The following is a 19130-nucleotide window of genomic DNA, read 5'->3' as shown; positions in this document are numbered from 1 at the left end:
AATGAATGATGATTAAATGACTATCATCTTGAGAAATCTGCATCCCTAAAGACAAATAAATATCATAATTTTACAAAGTACAGACCAATAAACTTGCCCTTAGTTCCCTACAAAATCTAGGGAAGCGATGGCTTATGAATATTCAGAATACAGTGATGATAAACAGGAGGCAGAACAGGGCATTAAGAATACATCATGACTGAAACTAACCATGAGCTTAAATGACTGGGAACACATCAGCATTCCATACGCTTTCACTAGCTTGACTTCAGGCATATAAGGTGTTTCAAAGGATCCTTCAGCATTTTACAATATGGAAACTGTAACTTAGAGGGTTTAAGCAACTCACCCATGGTTATGATAGTGGCCTAGTGGCACAGTTTGAGGCATAGCTAGAATCCCAGTCCTTGTCTGACCAAATCTAAAGCTTGTTCTTGACTATTATGATGTTTTGAATACTTAAAACATCCATCAAACAATTATCGAGCATTATAGTAAGAAACAAAATGAAAAAGACTGATGCAATTCTTGCCCTTATGAAGTTTATATTCTAGTAGAAGCATTAGAAAATAAATCTTACAACCAACAAAAGTAATGGCTTATTATGGGACGTTCTAGGAGGGTGTTATTAAAGGGAATGATGGTGAAGAAACCTTGTCTAGGAAAGTTCATCAGAACTTTCTAAAGAAGGGACATTTAAACTGAGACTTGAAGGACAGAAAAATGGGTTCACTTCTGTCTTTCTAATGACTTCTGTTTTCTCAAGCAACTAAAAAGGCAGCTGGGAAGGGGAACAGAAAAGGGCATGGCATGTTTGGTGAATGAGTACTACAAAACAGACATCTCACCCAGGCAAAGAGAATTAGGGGACCCTATTAGACTTGCCTAGCATTATTATGTGCTCATTTGAAGTTTGTGTTTATTTTTAAAAAAAAAAAGGTCAGTGTGATTTTTCTGTAGTATTGGTCAACTACAGGGTACAGATATACAGAAAGTGAACAGATGGATCAAACAAAGTATGTGTAATAGAGGGGATTTAAAATATCATAAGGAAATTATAATTATAGAACAAGGAGAGAAATGAAAATTAGAGACAGGAAAGGGTAGACAGGAAAGGTGAGAGAAAGGTCAACAGACTGGAAGGCATGAAAAAAAACCTTGAGCGATAATGATGCTTAAAGAAATGAGTGGGACTGGTAGGAAGTGACTGCTTGAAATCATTATATGTAATTATATATAAAAATTTTCTGAAGTTGGACACATCTAATAACTGAGAGAATTATCAAGAACAATCATAAGAATAGAGATGACAAGGAATTAAGGCCTTATTTGTGAGTGATAAAATTTGGAAAAGTTAACAGACGGGATCTAAACCCCCAAAGACCTTGTCAATAAATTGCATAGTAGAAAATATTAGAAATATCAGCTTGTTGGAAAACAAGTAGGGGGATTTCAGTTGACTCACTAAGTACAATAGAAGCCAATAATAAAATTTCAGAATAAAACTGTGCATTGCTCCAGACAAACCTCTGGAGCACTATGCTTGATCCTGGGACCTTTAGAAGGGGCTGGATCTAGATACACTGTCTATCATACAAGGAACAGTGCAAAGGACTAATAATGTTTGGTAAGCAGGAGAAAATAAGGCACAAGAGAGCTATGGTTAACACATTGACTGCCACAATAGAAAACTGTTTTTCCTTGTGGCCACAGTGTTTTATTACAAAAATAGAATGAAAACAAAATGATCCTTTCTAATTTAATTAAAAATTTGTTATTTTTTGTTTTTTTGTGTGAGTTATGTGCAACTCACACAGTTCTGGAATCAAATTTTATACTGTATGCCATGTGAGTTGTATGTGACTCTGACAAATTTATTAAATTTGTTTCTGAGATTTGACTCTTTTGTCATTCTACAAGTACTTAGTTGTGTCTGGAGAGGACCATGAGTGGTCTAGATGAGGACCTCTGAATCATATCCTCTGTATGTGCAACAATGTCATGTTTCCACATATTATTTTATTAATTTCATTCAAAGAGCCACAAGGCAATCAGTCAAGGTGAAATGTGCCATCGGAAGTTATGGTATTGGGAGAACACAGTCCAGCAATTGTGATGGGCTTGGGTAGGCCAGCTATAGCAGGGTGGCCAGAGGTGAGGGAGATGTACCAACTGGCAGTGCAAATAACGAGCAGAAGTGTCACAGCTTCAGGAGGCCCTGCGTTTAAAACTCGGATGAGTTAAATACAACTCACATGGCAGTTGGGGTATTAAAATAGGCTGTAATGCAGAAGAGAATTGCAAAATTAGAACTGAAAAGGAGGAAGCTGTAGAAACTCTCAGTAGAAGAAGTGCTGAGCAAAGATCTTTCCACTTTTTATAGCAACTCAAAAAATGTTATCTTTTGAAGTTTTCATTTCCATGCCCGGACAGTATTCAGGCAGAGGTTGGAATAGCATCAGTTAAGCACATAATAGGAAAAAAGCCTGCAACTTATACTGCTGGCTAAGGTTGTATCTTATCCCCAACTCTAATGTTTGGTGAATTTCATGTTCATTTGTTCCTTGCTCTTAGTTACTGATACTCTTTCAACAGATGTTCCTTGTCACAAATAATATTAGCGTGGAAGACAGTTTGAAGTGAAAGGAGGCTGCCTTCAGAGTAAAGGAGGAAGAAAATGACTATGCTTTCTTCACTACAGCCCTCTGCCATCACTCAGACTAGATCACCACAAGCTGCTAAGGGCAACATGCTCATGCTCTAATCTAAGGTACTTACAAACTTCACTGGCATTTATTTTAAAAATGTAATCCTGCTTGCCTCAGATTCTTCTATGGAAAACAATTGTGTCGTGTCAGAATCTTAGAGGTAAAGGTCTCAGGTCAGATATATAGTGAGGCTCCTGTTTTTAGAGATATAAAAGAAATATCTAGAGATGTTATATACTACTTGCCTAATGCTACCTTGCTTTTTGTACTTCCAACCTGACTGGGCCTCACTTCTTCATTGTTCTGCATTATATGATTGGCATCTGATTATATGCATAAGCAATGAGAAAACGGTTGTATTAAAAATCATAATTTTTAAATATGTCAGCAAGGCTTGGTGCCCATAGCACAGTGATTACGATGCCAGCCATATACACCGGGGGTGGCAGGTTTGAACCCAGCCCAGGACAGCTAAACAACAATGGCAACTGCAACAAAAAATAGCTGGGCATTGTGGCGGGTGCCTGTAGTAACAGCTACTTGGAGGCTTAGGCAAGAGAACTGCTTAAGTCCAAGAGTTGGAGGTTGCTGTGAGCTGTGATGCTACAGCACTACATTGAGGGCAACATAGTTAGACTCTGTCTCCAAAAAAATTCAAAAAAAAAAATAATAATAAATAACTAAGTCAGCAAGTGACATATTTAAATGTGTATAGGCTGGCTTTAAGAACTAATAAGTGAGTACATAACTTTCATAATAGCAACACAATAAATTTTTGTTGCTCTGGTTGAGTAATTTATTTGAGAGCTGCCTCATTTACTACTGGGACTAGGCAACATAATTTTTCAGATAGAGGTACGGCAATGAAAGTTTATTTTTCATTGCATCATTCCTTCCTTAGTTGTGTAGAAAAGTACATATTAAAGAGGACTTTCTTGGTGCTAATAATGTATTAAGGAAAAGAAAGGTACATGAAAAAAACTGATTCAGGTTTTTTTGGGGAGGCGCCAGGGCTGGGTTTGTTTGCTTGTTTGTTTGTTTAAGATCAGCCAGTTTTGTGTTTTTATTGACACCGTAAGACTCAGGCTTTGATGGCATACTTCCCAGTGGGTATAGCTGTTCCTTGTGCTGCTGCTTCTTGGTCTTCAGGCTCTCCTCGTGCTTGTTGAGCCCGTGGCGCATGGCACGGGTCTTCTTAGGCTGCAGATCCAGGGGCTTGTACTTCTTACTCTTGTAGAACTTCCTGAGGTTTTCTTTCTGAGTCTGGTTAATGACGGTGAGAACACGGGCGATGGATTTACGGACGACTCAGATCTTGGAGAGTTTGGATACCGCGCCGCCTGTCACTTTGGCGACAGGGAGCAGGGACATCTCCACCTTGAGATTGTCCATCTGTTTCAGGAGCTCCTCCTTCTTCTTGCCGCGAAGGTCCCGAGCCTTAATCTTGGCCTTCTCTCAGCAGAGGGAAGATGCAGCCCCCCCCCCACCCCCGCGCGCCTCTCCTGACCCCCAGGGCTGGGTTTGAACCCGCCACCTCTGGCATATGGGGCTGGCGCCCTATTCCTTTGAGCCACAGGCGCTGCCCTGATTCAGAATTTTTTAAATTGTTGGCTATGGCTGCAAACTGAGTTTGCTAACACTAGAAGAACTGACAGTTCTCTAAAAATTTCTAAAGTTAAAGATTTATTTGTAAGACAAAATTATCCATCACTCTTGTCTATTGCTGTAATGCTATAAAGTACAGAGTTAAAAAGCATATGCTTGAGGCAAGGCCACCAAATTTATTCCCTAAGAAATTACCTAAATACTTAAACAGAATTCCACCTTGCTCCACAACTGCACAGTAATAAGAAATTTCAATTTTTTTGTGGTATATTTAGTAGATTGTTAAGATTGTTGAACACTACAGTCTCTTTGAGATTTGACATTTTCATTTCCCTGGCCTGACAGTTTATGCAGACTAACAAGCAAAAACTTTGAAACATCCCAGAGAAACCAGCTTTACACGTGTGGTTTTACACGATGGAACTAACTTTCTTTTAGAATTTGTTTTACTAACAATATTTATGGAAGAGGGGAAATGTACTATCAAGTTGAGTGGTATAGGTGATGTAAGTAAAAAAATTTCAGAAACAACCACAAATATAAAAATTAACAATGAGAGACCAGTTAAGAAAACAAATCTTTTAGATGTTTTCAATTTCAAGCAAGAAGAAAAGCAAAAGACAAAATGGAATATATGTATTTTAAGATACTTCACTTTATAAATGTCTTATTTAAAAAAATTATTTGATTAGATAACTCGTGTTTTACAATCTATATAAAAACTAGATCATGTACCTCTGGCAGCTGTATTTATTTGAATCTGTATGCCCTAAAATACAAGGATATTTGGGAGTGAATATTTGCACATAATTATTCATAAGTCCATCACAAAGGGCTCACAGAATAAGAAAGGATTCAGAAACATATCACTACGGGCAAAGGCTTGAAATCAAGATCAAACTTCATGTATCTTGAGGTGGTGATGATTCTTTCAATTTTGTGACTCATAATAAAGACACCTAGACTATTCAAAGCAGAGTGATTAGCAGAAAGATTGAGAAAAATACTAAGACACTAATAAGAAAAATGTAGTGCATGAGAAGTATAGGATTTGATAAAAACTTACAATGTTGTTATTTTGGACTGGCTTGTCAATACTATCACCTTCGTATAGTTCTTTTCTGACAACAGTGCTCATATAGACTGTTTACTGACAACTGTATCTGAGTTAAATGCCTGTTTCCTGAACAGCATTAACCAGATTATGTAGAAGAAAAAAAATCAGCATTTTTTTAAAACACAAATGCTTTGATTCAGATACAATGCATATGCCACCAGGCAGCTGTAACTGAAGTACACTAGACAGAAGTGTGGAAAGTATTCAAATCAGAGTAAACAAGGCTTGTAAACTTGTAATTTAAAATTATTTCAAAGCATATTTTTAAAAGGATAATCTATTTTTAAAAGAGTGAAAAATGTATTATAAATAGTTTAGCCAGTTTGAGACTGGCTTGTTCTCAATCGTAGGAGGCCATCACCTTTCATTCATTCCCCCTTTCCCTTCCTTTCAGTACTATTAGGAAACTATTCACAAGAGCACCCATGGACAATACTGAGAAGTAATTATGACTTGCTGACAAAGAGATATGAACAATTACTGAGCCCATTTTGAAACCCTACACTAATAAAGTCATTAGATGCTGCCCTTGCCATGATCCCTCTAAAAGCTTCTGAAGTTACAAGAACACATGGCATTGTTTGCAGGGACAATTGCTGCTGGCAGAACACAAACCTTGAGTTAAACCATGCTGCAAATTGATCTTGACATTCTGTTAAGACCGCCACTAAAAATCAAAAGCAGAGGAGAAAAGGAGAAAATGAGTGGGTAGGATGTAATCATGGAACAGGAGGGGTTCCTCCTCACCTTCTCTCCTCCCTCTTCACAAAACAAACCAGGGAGAAAATGACAAACTCTCCTGGTGTTTTTGGAACCTTTGTTTTAAAGCATTAATTAAGCCCTTGACCTGGGATGTTTAGGATGGCAATACACTTCCTTTAAAAGTACTGGAAAATGTTACACAAAGGGAATAAAGAAATTTAGGGAAAATCATATAGAAATCTGGCATGAAGGCTCTCTGGAAGTCTTAGTACCCTGACAACAAGGTCATTTGTTTTATCAACTATCTCAGCAGAGTCCATATTTGTTCTTAGGTAGCAGCTAGAAATTAAACCGCCTTGTATCATCCATGCAGACCCCACATCTGGGCTATATTTGTTGCATCAGAAGGAAGGGTAGGTTAGAGTAACATGGTCAGCCAGGCTTCAGCCAGGCATGAACCACTGAGTAGTTTGGAATTAAGGGTAAGCCACTGTGAATATGGCTAATTACTGAGATGGAAAGTACAGGTGAAGACAGCCTACTGGTAATAAGTGCTTTAAGTCAATTAACTCTTGCCAAAGATTAAGTAATGTGGAAAAACTATCACTTGACTACTAAGGCTAACAAGTACCTGTCAACACAGCAGCGGAAGTTTGCAGTGACCTGAAATACTTCACTAAGGGCATTAAGTTCAAAAGCTAGTTTAACATTGACAGGAAATAGAATTTTGTCTGTTAATACTGGTACTGCTGTGTATAAAATTTATGCAATGCTATGTATACATTATGTGCAACCTGTGTAACCCAGGCACTACCAGCAATCTCTAGGGCACTGTTTGCAGCTATTCTGAACACTGCTTAGAAATAGAGTGCAATGCCTAATTTAATACTTAGCAGCATGTACACAGATGTGCAATTCTTTTCACTTCAGAAACTTACATATAAGCCATTCAAACTTCAACACTCAACAGCTGGCTATTTACCCAGTTGGCACTATCTTAGCCAAATTCAATGTTTAATTCTAAGTTTTCTAGAATTAGGTAATCTAAACCACTACCTTTATTTGACGTGTGGGCCCTCTTGGTCAGAACAAGAGATACCCAGTAATCCATTTATTACTGGTTAATATTACTATTAATATTATTACTGGTTTACTGTGCCATATATGTGATGTGGGTTTTCTTTATGAAGCAACTTCAGCCAAGAACTCACAGCTTAGCATGGAGGGTATTTGTGTCTATGTTCCTGTGTATCCAAATAGCTTTAATAGAGGGAAACAAATTAACACTAAATGCACTGATGTTTTATGCAGCAATATTTATGGCTAATTCTAATGGTGTCCAAATGCAACATGCCTGCTTGCCATGTGTTACCATGCAGTCTAGCATTCTGGTCCTATGTATAGGCTACTACTATTGTAGAAAGGTTCAGTACCAGAATGGACCCACCTGGGAGGCTACAACTTCTTTTAGAGTGTTGTAGAGATACAGGTGAAATCTGAGGAAGAAACTATAGAATCACTGGATGAACTTATCTGGGTTGGAATGCAAGCTCCTTTCCAGATAGCCTGGGGCCACCTAGGGCACCTGAGCATAGGCCATGATATCCTGGGGCCCTGTAGGGCCAGCACCCCATCTAAACATTTTAGTTCATTCTACAAGCAAGGAGAATGAAGACTTTAGCTTTATTAGTCCTATTAGGGGATGAAGGGGAACACGCAATTAGAGGCATGGACTAATATTTCCAGTGCTCTTGCCATTATCCAAACTGGTTCTTTTTTATTCATTATTTTTCAATAAGCCTATTAGAGATTATTTGTTTATTAGCACTTGCTTTTTAAAAGGTACTTGTGTAAAGTAATGAGATTAAAGACACAGCTCCCTTAGGGAGCTGATAACTTAGTAGGGAGATAGATAATAACCATATCATACAATGTAATGGGTGCTATTAATATACACTAGTATAGGGACATTATGAGAGCATACAGAGTGTGCATTTTAACTCAGACCGCGAGAAGGGAAGGATGGGGACAGGCAAAGCTTCTAGAGGCAATATCTGTATTGAATTTTAAGAAATTACTCTTTTATAGCTAAACACTCATTCACTAAGAATATATTGTACTCAAAAATATTTTTATTGTATTCAATAAGTGTACTAGTTAAAGCCATGATGGTTTTCCATGTCACATATAAAAAAAAAAATCTGACCTTCGTTCCACTGTCTGCCTGTGAGGATATGAATCATTAACGAAACAATTTCTCTAGATCTGTCCAACCCAGGGCTGACCTTAATTCTCAATCTGGGTCAAGACCATACAGGATTACATTTGCAGGCCAGCTCCCTCTATTCTTTCTCCTGTCCACAATTATCTCAATCACTAACCATTCTTCATTCCAGATACCAAGTCAGGAGGTTTTAAATACTAATATTCTTTAGTAAAAAAAAAGAAAAATCTGAAACACAATAGACTAAAAATGTTATAACAGTCTCAGAATATAAAAATCTCTGAATAGGAAGAGTGAAATTTTAGTTTCATCTTTCTGTGGTCATTTAAGTCCTTCTCTGAACCCCCTCAGGTACTATGAAGTTCATCTATACTGCTGAAGTATGTCTGTCTGTCTTGCCTACTAGACTATGAGTGTTTTGAGGGTTAGGATTGTGCTTTGTTCCACTTTTTCATCATCAGAACATATTAAATATTTATTAAGTGTTTATTCGATGAATAAAGAATAGTATAAAGAATATACTTGGTCTTCCACATCTGTGGGTTCTATGCCTCTTTATTCAACTATGCCTATTTTATTCAAAGGATCAAAAATATTTTTCAAAAATTGTATCTGTATGTTCTAGACATTTTTCTTGTCATTATTTATCATTATTTTATTTATTTATTTTTTAGAGATAAGAGTCTCAAGCTGTTGCCCTGGGTAGAGTGCCATGGCGTCATCACAGCTCTTGGGCTTAAGCAATCCTCTTGCCTCAGTTTTTCTATTTTTAGTAGAGATGGGGGTCTCTTGCTCAGGCTGGTCTCAAACTCGTGAGCTCAAGCAGTCCACCTGCCTCGGCCTCCCAGAGTGCTAGGATTATAGGCGTGAGCCACCACGTCCGACCTTTCTTGTCATTATTGCCTAAGCAATATAATGTAACAACTATTCACACAGCACTTACATTGTATTAGGTATTTTAAGTAATTTAGAGAAGATTTAAAGTATGTGGGATCATATGCATAGGTTATATGCAAATATTATACTATGCCAATTTCTAATCAGGGGCTTGAAAATCCATAGTTTTTTGGCATCCATGGGGAGGTCCTGGGCCAGTCCTTCACACATACCAAGTAATTTGCAGAATCTCCTTGTTTACTATTACCTATCTGGTTTTAGTTCTTCCATTGATTGGTATATCCTACTATTTCTATCAAGATCACTGGTCAAATGTCTATTTAAGAAATTAGACCCTGGTGCTGCAGTGTGCACTAGCTACTGGAGGGGCTGAGATGGGAGGGCAGGAGTTCAAGGCAGCAGTGCACTATGATTGATCCTCTGAATAGCCACTGCACTCTAGAATGGACAACATGGCAAGACCTCATCTCTAAAAATAGAAAATAAAAATGATAATAAGAATAAAAATCATACTCTCAACTACAAAGAGGTTTCTATCTAGTTCTTTAAGAAAGAATGGCCCTGAAAGCCAACAAGACTGTACAGAATTTTCCAAGGGAGGAGAAAAATATTCAGTATATAACATGAAATTATAAGTATAATTCTTAAAGGGAATTGGATATATATATTTATTTGCTAAATGCTTATGGGTTTCTTTTTCTTAGAATTTTTTAAAGTGTTTGTTTCATGAGACAAATAAAATGAATAAACCCTTCTAGGAGATCCTAATTTAGTTGGGAGAAAAGCATTCATCACTACTGCTAAAGTTTAGTGACTCAGTTTATATTTGGAATGTTCCAAGATCAACCTAGAAATTATTGCAACACATTTTATACAGATATAGGTTGGTTAATTTAAGCATTCAACTCAGAAAGAAAGTTATTAGAATCATTCTAGAGGGGCAAAATCTAAATCACCACCAATCACAGGAGTTGTAATGTTTTAGAGAAAGGTTTCTTTCTTTATTCCAGTTTGTTAGAGAAATTTAACTAATATTTCAAGTGATATTCATGTTCTGGTTACTTTACCAAAGCATTCATATAGTTCAGTGTCCTTCACTTACCTTTTACACAAAAGAGAGTCATAATAAATTGCAATTGAAGAACTAATGTTTTCATAGGCTTAATTAGAGTACTGCTTAAGCAAAAGCCTATTTGCTTGGCAAGTCTTTTGCCATATTGGACATTTATGTCCCAGCTATAATACCAGGTGGTAGTCCTAAAAAACCAGCAAGGAAGCACCCAGATCAAATAGCCAACAGGCCCAAAATTCTCTATATGACTAGCCTGAACTAGGAAAATCAGCTATGGGATCAGATAAGCTAACCAACAGGAATTTATTTCAAAACTTTCACCTGCGGTTTAAAAAAAAAAAAAAATCACAGTTAAAAGGAACCCCCCTCCAAAAAAGGAAACCCACAAATATATTACTTACAATGCCTAGAAATCATTTCTGTATTTCCGTATATTAATGTGTCCCATCCCAGCTCACTAGTAACATGCAAATGATCACATAAGACTTCTGACACACTGCCCACAAATCAATAAACATTAGTGCATGCAGTCTTCCATCAAACTGAGTGCAAGTGTGAGGTTCTGCAATTCAAAGTTATAAGCATCTAATAGATGATGCAATCAATTTTCATGACAGACAGCTTTGGGTAAGTGTAGTATACAAACCCAAGATATACAAACCCAAGAAAGATCACACAGGAGAAAACTCAATTACATAATTTTATTTAGATAGATCTATAATAGGTGGTAAGAAAATTGTATCTAAGCTAAATCCTTGTTATTGGGCAATGAATCAACCTAATTAATTATCTATGGTTTTGAGGAAATCTCCTTTTATACTTTTTGGAGAATATGCTATTCTAATGAACTTTATGTTTGTAAAATGTATATTTTCCCATTTTCCTTAATAGTAAAAATGATGAAAATATACATCAAAAGTAGCCATGTAATTTTATTTGTTATTTTCATATAGAGAAATTTAACACATTAACTTAAAATAATTTATAATTTGTAATATGGACAGAATTAGATTTACTATGAGGACATCGAAAATCTTAAATTCTAGAAATCACTCCATTCTTTCTTGCCCCATTGCCCTGCTTTTGGTCGCTTATGTATTAAATGTTTAATAATTGAATTCCTTTATGTTTCTGTTTTCAGTCTTTAATATCACTTTTATTTTTATGACAATAACGGAATACCACATTTAAAAAGATATAGACTGAAATATCCTATCATACTTCACAGTTGGTCCTGCAATTCATCGAGAAATAGCTCTAAAGCCTTAAACAAGGCCTTTATTTAGTGTTTTTAAAAAAGTGTCATAAGGAGTTAATAGGACACAGCTGTACTGGCTCTTTCTAATAAGCAGCTTCTGTCGCTTTGGTCACCACAGGTGTCTCTGTAACCTGCAAACTCTTATTACTAGTGTATCAAAGTTGTGCTACTTAACAGACTTCTTTAGTAAAACATAACAAAGCAATTACATGGCTGTTGATTGCCAGTCATAAAAAAAAACCCCTCCAACACTGTTTTTCAAAAGAAACTACACTGCAATTTTTTGTCATTGTAAAATAAAAGGAACTAAAGAATTAAACGGAGGATAGAACAAAATAACAGCAGGTAGCCCACTGAACTTAGCCACTACAGATGGTTTAGAAATAGTGTTTCCTTCTCCATCAAGTTGTGGATAAAAGGAAAGGAGGAGATGCCTTACTGCCAATGAATGGCAAAGATTTAGCCAAGTCTCCAGTCTATGTATTTTGCCTCATGAAAGACCTTAGATGTGGCATTTTTATCTGTTTTTGGCACTGCTTTTCATCACCTTTAACTGAGTGTGAATAATAACCTGATTTAATTTAAACAAATACAGGTGCTAAAGGTTCTTTATTTATGTATAACAGGGAATATTTCCAAGGCAGAACGACATCTTTCTTTGAAATTTCCTAACCATTTGCTTAAAGAAATGAAGTATTAGATGAAGAAATTACTTCAACATTCCTCTGCCTCACATTTAAGGGGAAGAATCATCTTTCTTTACAGATTTAGATTAAATAAAACAAAGTCTGAATGATGACCAAAAATTCAGCGAGCCATACAATAATAAAAAGACATATCAGATAATTTCTGATTGTTCCATAACTGCTTAAATAAGGTAACTATAATAGGCTTGCCTTGAAATGAATTAATTTAATCTCCCTGTTCATAACCCAACAGCCTGTGATTATGATTGTGTTAACACACCCAAAGTAGCATCATGGGATGTTATGCTCACATGTGTAATTAAACATGATGAAATATATTTCAGATGGGAAACTCAAATAGGCAAAAGAATTATTACTTACAGATATTATGATTAACAAACTTGTAAACTTATCCTGACAGCTAGAAAAGAGATTTGTTTTCTCTGATTGAGAATATGGATTTATTGCTGGCTATGTGCAAAAGAATGCATGCAATAATGCGATTACATCAATTAGCATATGCTAGCGTTAAGCTATTACCAACTCCACCGGATGGTCCATAACGTCCTGCCTTCTTTACTGAAGTTATTAAAAAATAAACTTACTACTGGATTATGTATTAGATTTGCTTTGCCTTTTCTGAGTATCATTAAAAACACTAATTTTCTTAAATGTTCAACAACATATTAGAACTATACTGTATCTGTCATACTGCAAAAAAGATGAGAGAAATTAATTTTTCTTTTCAGGTCGTTCCTAAATTTAAGAAGAATCTTTTATTATCAGTTAAGATACATTTTCACAATTATAAATAACCGCATGTGACAGACACAACAAATAGCTTCCATCTAATGAAATGCAATGGTAGAGAATTTAATGCTAAGGATAAAAAATGAAAATTGTTTATGATGACAGAAACCAAACACAAAGACACTTAAAAAAAAAAAAAAACCCCAGAGGTTTATAACTTGTGAACAACAGCATTACCTTGCTCTGTTGGCATCCTTTGTTAGATCCCATGCCCAGGTTATAAAATTTTGACTCAGATAAGAAACAATGGATTCAGCACAAAGCATTTGTGAACAGAACACGTTGGTTAATACACTTTCATCGTGGTGGAGGTAGATAGCAAGAAGCTTTCTCTGAAAAGAGGAGAAAAGAGACAGATTAAAATATCCACTAATGTAACAAGATTTCTGGAATTTTGGAGAGGCATAACCAGTCCACATGAATAACAAGGGCAAAAATTAAATGCCATTCCCTAAAAGAGTATCTTACATTTAGAGTTCTTAAAGCACCTATGAATATCAATAAATTTTGCTTCCTTCCACTTTGAAAAAGCTAGGATGATTATATCTAGCTTTACAGACTGCTACTATAGATATCTTTTAATGTGCAAACCTATCTCAAGCAGAAATTGTAATAGAACTGCACTTTCCACAAATAAAATGGAATTACCATTCTTTTCATTTCTTATGTACTTGATACATGAAGAGAAACATTAACATTGAACTACAGAGAAAAAATACTAAGACTGGATGGCAAAATCTCTCTTACATTTTTTTTAATGGTTTTAATCTGAACACTGAATAGTCTCTTCTACTTGAAATAAAAAGGTCTGAAATGAAGGTTTTAGTTCCACAGATAACAGGTTCCCATATTAAAGTCCTTATTTAAGAGCATGTAACATATAATTGCCATTTGAAAAGATGATAATCATTCACATGAATTTCTTCTAGTTTATATTTCAGAAAATGTCCAATGTGGTTTCCTGGTTGGATAATTATCTCCCCTTTCTACCACAGTAAAACTTGCTTTTAAGAGATGACACTTGCTGTTTTAAAAGTGTCCTCTGTCACAGTTGAATATTCAATAAAATAACTGAAACTGAAATTGGTAAGGAAATAGGTATAAAAAGAACAATGGGCAAAAGTAGTTCAGTTTATAATCTGTTAACATGTTAGCTTCAACAACAATGACTATCAGGATAAAAGAGACTCAATTGTTCACTAACTTCTTGGCGCTACCTTATAAAACTGAGTTTAGGAGTAGTTACAATTAACAGAAAAAGAAGGATAGGGCAGGCATGGTGGCTCATGCCTGTAATCCCAGCACTCTGTGAGGCCAAGGCAGGTGGTTTGCTTGGGCTCAGGAGTTTGAGACCAGCCCGAGCAAGAATAAGACCCCATCTCTACTAAAAATAGAAAAACTAGCTGGGTGTTGTGGCAGGTGCCTGTAATCGCAGCTACTGGGGAGGCTGAGGCCAGAGCACTGCTTAAGTCTAGGAGTCTGAGGTTGCTGTGAGCTATGACACCATAGCACTCTACCAAGGGTGACAAATTGAGACTCGGTCTCAAAATAAATAAATAAATAGGAAGACAAAATTTTATGGTAAATACAACATACAAACCAATCTGTGAAATACTTCCAAAAGAAACTTTTAAGGAACTTTAGGATCTTTCCCTTCATATTGAATAAGGATGTGACGACGGTAAATGAAATTTGCTGTGTGGGATTCTAAACAAAAGGATACTTATAGAAAAATGTAAGATTCATGCTGATGAAAGGCTAATGAAGTCTGATGCTTGGAATTATCTTGATAAAAAATCCAAATAATAGTAATGATGACAATAATAATAATAAAGCAATCATTAAAATATTTTCTTCCAAGGTAAATTTTGTACTAAATGAGGTTAGCCAGAGTTAGCTGGGTAGATGAAGATTCTAACAGCTTCTACTATGATTAGGAGACATATCTGATCAATAATCTTAGGAATAAACCTGTAAAATAGACATAACTTCATTAGTATATAGAGGAACTAAAGTTTAGAAAGATGATTTGCCCCAAATTTCATAGCTAATTAGTAAGTAATACAGCTGAGATCAAATACCAGATTGTCCTGCCTGACTCCACGCCTAAGTGTTCTTTCTCTGACACTACAGTGAGAGAGCGCTCATATAACATGGAGATGCCAGACTGCTTATAACATCAGTGCTTCCAGGACTCAGACACAGCATGGAATGGGAATAAGGACAGGACTCCTGGGTGTAAGTAGCTCAGCTGATCCGATCTTGCTTGTGTTAATTCATTTATTCATTCATTCCACAAGCATTTGTTGAAATACTCTTTGTGTCAGGCCCAGCAGGAAGCATTGACAATAAAATAGTGAACAAGAAAGACTCAGGGTTTCTTCATCCATGTTGATGTCTGCTGAGAACAGTAGCAAGCTTCTAGGAAGTTTGTAATCAGACACATTGTTGGAGAGATACTTATCTAGTAAATTCCTACTCATCCTTTAAGGATCAAAGCAAATGCCTCTCTGAAACCTTCATCTGATTCCTTCAGGCAAAGTTAAGAGTTTCTATTCCTGGGCCTCCCTCTCTTCCCCTAATTGCTTACCAGTTTCCCCTCTAGACTAAGTCTCTCAAGGGCAAGGATGGGGTCTCTTTCAGTCTTCTTTATATTTTTAAACTAGCCTAAGTTGCAGCCTGTTTAATTACAAAAAACCAAACAACAACAACAACAAAACTTGGAAACTGATACCAACCACAGCCCCCTGGCAAAAAGACACCCAATGGCAGCAGCAGCTAAACTAAATCTGTTTTAGTAAATGAATCGAGAATTCTGCTGTTTTAGGAAAAGGAACGTGAACCTGGCACCACTAACAAATTCACAGCTCCTCTTCTTAGGAGCTCTCTAGCTGAATAGACACAGGGATGTCAACCTCTAATTCAGCTTGATCGTATCTCAGCAACTACATTTAATGAGACACTGGGAACAAGAGAGCTGTCCACTTTTAAATCAGCACATTTCTAACCAAACAATGGCAATGGCTAAATCTTTAAAATGCATATTTCTCTCGAGAACACTGCAACGGAACATTTAGACTTTGGGAAAGAGATTAGTGATTTACATCGTTATTTCACTGATTTAATTTAAATGTTCCTCCAAACCAAACACACATGTGCTGAAAAGGTACTAAGAAACCCAACATGCAAAGTTCCCCAGAGGTGCAGCCCACAGTGTTGACTGAAACTAAACTTGGAAATCCAGGGCACTAATGCACAATATCAAGCAATAAAACAGCATCTCTTTGGCAATATTTAATTTAAAAAAGAAGAAAGAGGCAGGCGAAGATCAGGCACTGTCTGTTTTGGAGGATCAACCATTCTGCATTTCAAAGCACTGGTCCCTGCAATATCCAGGTTACTGTGCTAGAATCTCGACTATTATATCGCAGTTGTGAGAGGGAGGGCAAAGATGTGTTTACTCAGTGATTAGGCCCTTAGAATAAGCCTCTAGCTCCTAGAGAGACAGCTCACCACTTATTCATTTGGGCCAATTCACAAAGCCTAGGAAGATTAAACATCCATGCTGAGAAGACAAGCGAATGCAGACGGTGAAAAAGAAATAAAAATTCTTTAAAAACTCTGAGATGACTTCATTATTTTTCCACAAGGAAACTTTAGGAAAGTGTTTAGTTAGAGAAAAACCCACATTGACCTTTCTCTAAACCCTTAATCTTTCCTTTGTGGTGGCACTGCTTTGTGGTAAGCGACTGGCTTGCCTCGCCCCTCTTTTCACTGGAAGCTGAGAAAAAAGGCTCTGGAGAAACAGTTTTCGTTCCAGGGACACAAACCCCTGACACTGTTAAACATGAGAAGCCAGGAAAACACACTTTAAAAAATTCCCACTTTAAGCTCTAAACTGAATGTGAAAAAGGAGAAGACAAAAAGTATGACCAGAAGATCTTCAGGCTAGGGGTACTCCCATAGTAGATTTCAAAAGGGTAACTCAGTAATCTTAAAATAATCTTTTCTGCAACAAAATATACTTTCAACAAAAAACTTTCTTTTGCTATTATGACAGTAATAAGCAAAACATAAAGATTCTTAATATCCAAATGCTACTAATATACGAATCTCTGATTAAATTATGGGCACAGATAGATGAACTCCAAATTCAGATTTCTGATTGCCTTGTTGAGCTCAGTTAAGCATAGGCCAAAACAATAAGAACTGGGTTCAGCATATCAAATAATTTGGGAGAGTTAACATGGCAAAACAATCAGAAAACTAAAGCATAAGAAATTTTTTTGTTTTCTATTACTATAACCAGTTTTTCCTTTGGCCCACTAATAATTTAGTTCAATAACATTTAAAAAGTACCTATGTGTTAGGCATTGAGAATGTAAAGATGAATAAAAACAAAGTCCCTTGCCCTCAAAGAGTTGGAGTAGGTATATGGGGAAGTAAATATTTATTTATAGTACAATATAACAAGTAATAATATCAAGGTATTACAAAGAATTTATATTTGATTTGTCCTTTCTCATTTGGCAGAGAGGATCTAGTCTTGTAGACTACAAAGACAACCAATCCAGCTACACTATGCTCAGACTCCCTCTCTGTGATCTAGGTTTTGGTAACACAGTGTAAAGGAAAGACTCCAGCCTTGAAAACAATAGAAAGCTCTGTTCTAAACTTTGTTCTGCCACTTACCAGCCGTGTAACCACAGGGCAAGATGGGTTGTTGTAAACCTTGTGGATAAAGTAGGTAAAATGCCTTATTTACGATGCCTGGCACATGGTAGGTATGGAATGAAAGGTAGCTGTTAGGATATAGATTCCTGAACTATCTATGCAAAATAAAGCGTTTTGAAAGTAATTTTAAGAGAAATAATAACCATGAAAATGTATGAAAGATTAAGATCACCTTCATTTTTCCTACTGGCAATCGAGTCTGAGATGCTTATTGTGTCCCTGCCTTTGGTGACTCACTAATCTTAATGTTCAAATCCAGAAGCTAAGGTACTAAAAGTTGATACTTAGGAAATGGCTAGCAAACAGCAAGCAATGTGATTCTGTCGTGAGCTACAGTAGCTACTGTATTTAGATATTTAGTATCACAGAATCACAGAACATTGGAGCTAGAAGAAATGAGCTATGTTTCAAAATAAGCCAGACACAGAGCAGACACTGAAATATTTACTGATGGACTAAAAAAAAAGCATTTCTTTTTGCATACCAAAACATCCATAATCCGTGTATTCAATGATTTTAAAGTTGTTATAACAAATAATTTCTAGAAATAGTACAATGTAGTTCATAGCTTTTTTCAGTACAAGAATTATAGCATAAAATCATTTCTTTTGTATAAACTGGAACTTGACTTTATTTCTTTCCTTCCCATTTGTTTTCCTTTTCCATCATCACGATCATCACCATAATAATCAGAATCATTATCATTACCATTCTTTTAAGTTTGGTGATGGGTTTTTCATACAAACAATGGATACACTGACACAATACCCGTTTATAGCCTTTATGTAGATTTACCAATTATTAACATTTAGCCATATTTACTTTATCATTCTTTTTATACTTTTTTCCCTGAAATGTTTGCAAGTTGACACATCACGATGCTTTTTTTATCTTCAACACATTTAGTATCTGTCTCTTGAGAACAGCACATTCCCTTATATAACCATCATATCTTTGTTACGAACAAGACATTTAGTATTGTTACAATATCATCTAGTGTAGAATTTATAGCCAAAGTTTCCCCAAGTACCCCCAAATGTCCTTTGTAGTGGTTTTATGTATTAAGTCCAGAATCTAATATGGATCATTGCAGTACTCTGCCAGTATTCTGATACTTCTACAATCCCACTCTTGTATACAGATGTTCAGAGGTACAGCTCAGCATATAACTGTGACTTAAGTTAAGTATTCGGGGAGAACAGAAGCAGGGCAGGCTGAAGCCACACTATCTGGGTTCAAATTCCTGTTCTGCTACTTCCCAGCCATGGGAGGCCTTGGGAAAGTTACTTCACTTTATTGTGTGTGGGTGCCATGTAG

General features: G+C 36.3%; 1 protein-coding gene and 1 pseudogene across 2 annotated transcripts in view; both read right to left on the bottom strand.

The window, feature by feature from the left end:
- The window catches only part of FAF1 (Fas associated factor 1), a 435975-nt gene that overhangs the window by 103928 nt on the left and 312917 nt on the right, over positions 1–19130 (bottom strand). For both annotated transcript variants that reach the window (XM_003799928.3, XM_023519165.1), the window contains exon 13: positions 13257–13411. In XM_003799928.3, the coding sequence (XP_003799976.1) occupies positions 13257–13411 (155 nt within the window). The remainder of the gene's footprint in view (positions 1–13256; positions 13412–19130) is intronic.
- On the bottom strand, positions 3740–12830 carry LOC105888013 (annotated as a pseudogene).

Source organism: Otolemur garnettii, unplaced genomic scaffold, assembly GCF_000181295.1.
Source record: "Otolemur garnettii isolate 467f Iridium unplaced genomic scaffold, OtoGar3 scaffold00159, whole genome shotgun sequence".
Classification (NCBI taxonomy): Eukaryota; Metazoa; Chordata; class Mammalia; order Primates; family Galagidae; genus Otolemur; species Otolemur garnettii.
The sequence above is the reverse complement of the archived record's forward strand: the minus strand, read 5'-3'. Positions and strand labels throughout refer to the sequence as shown.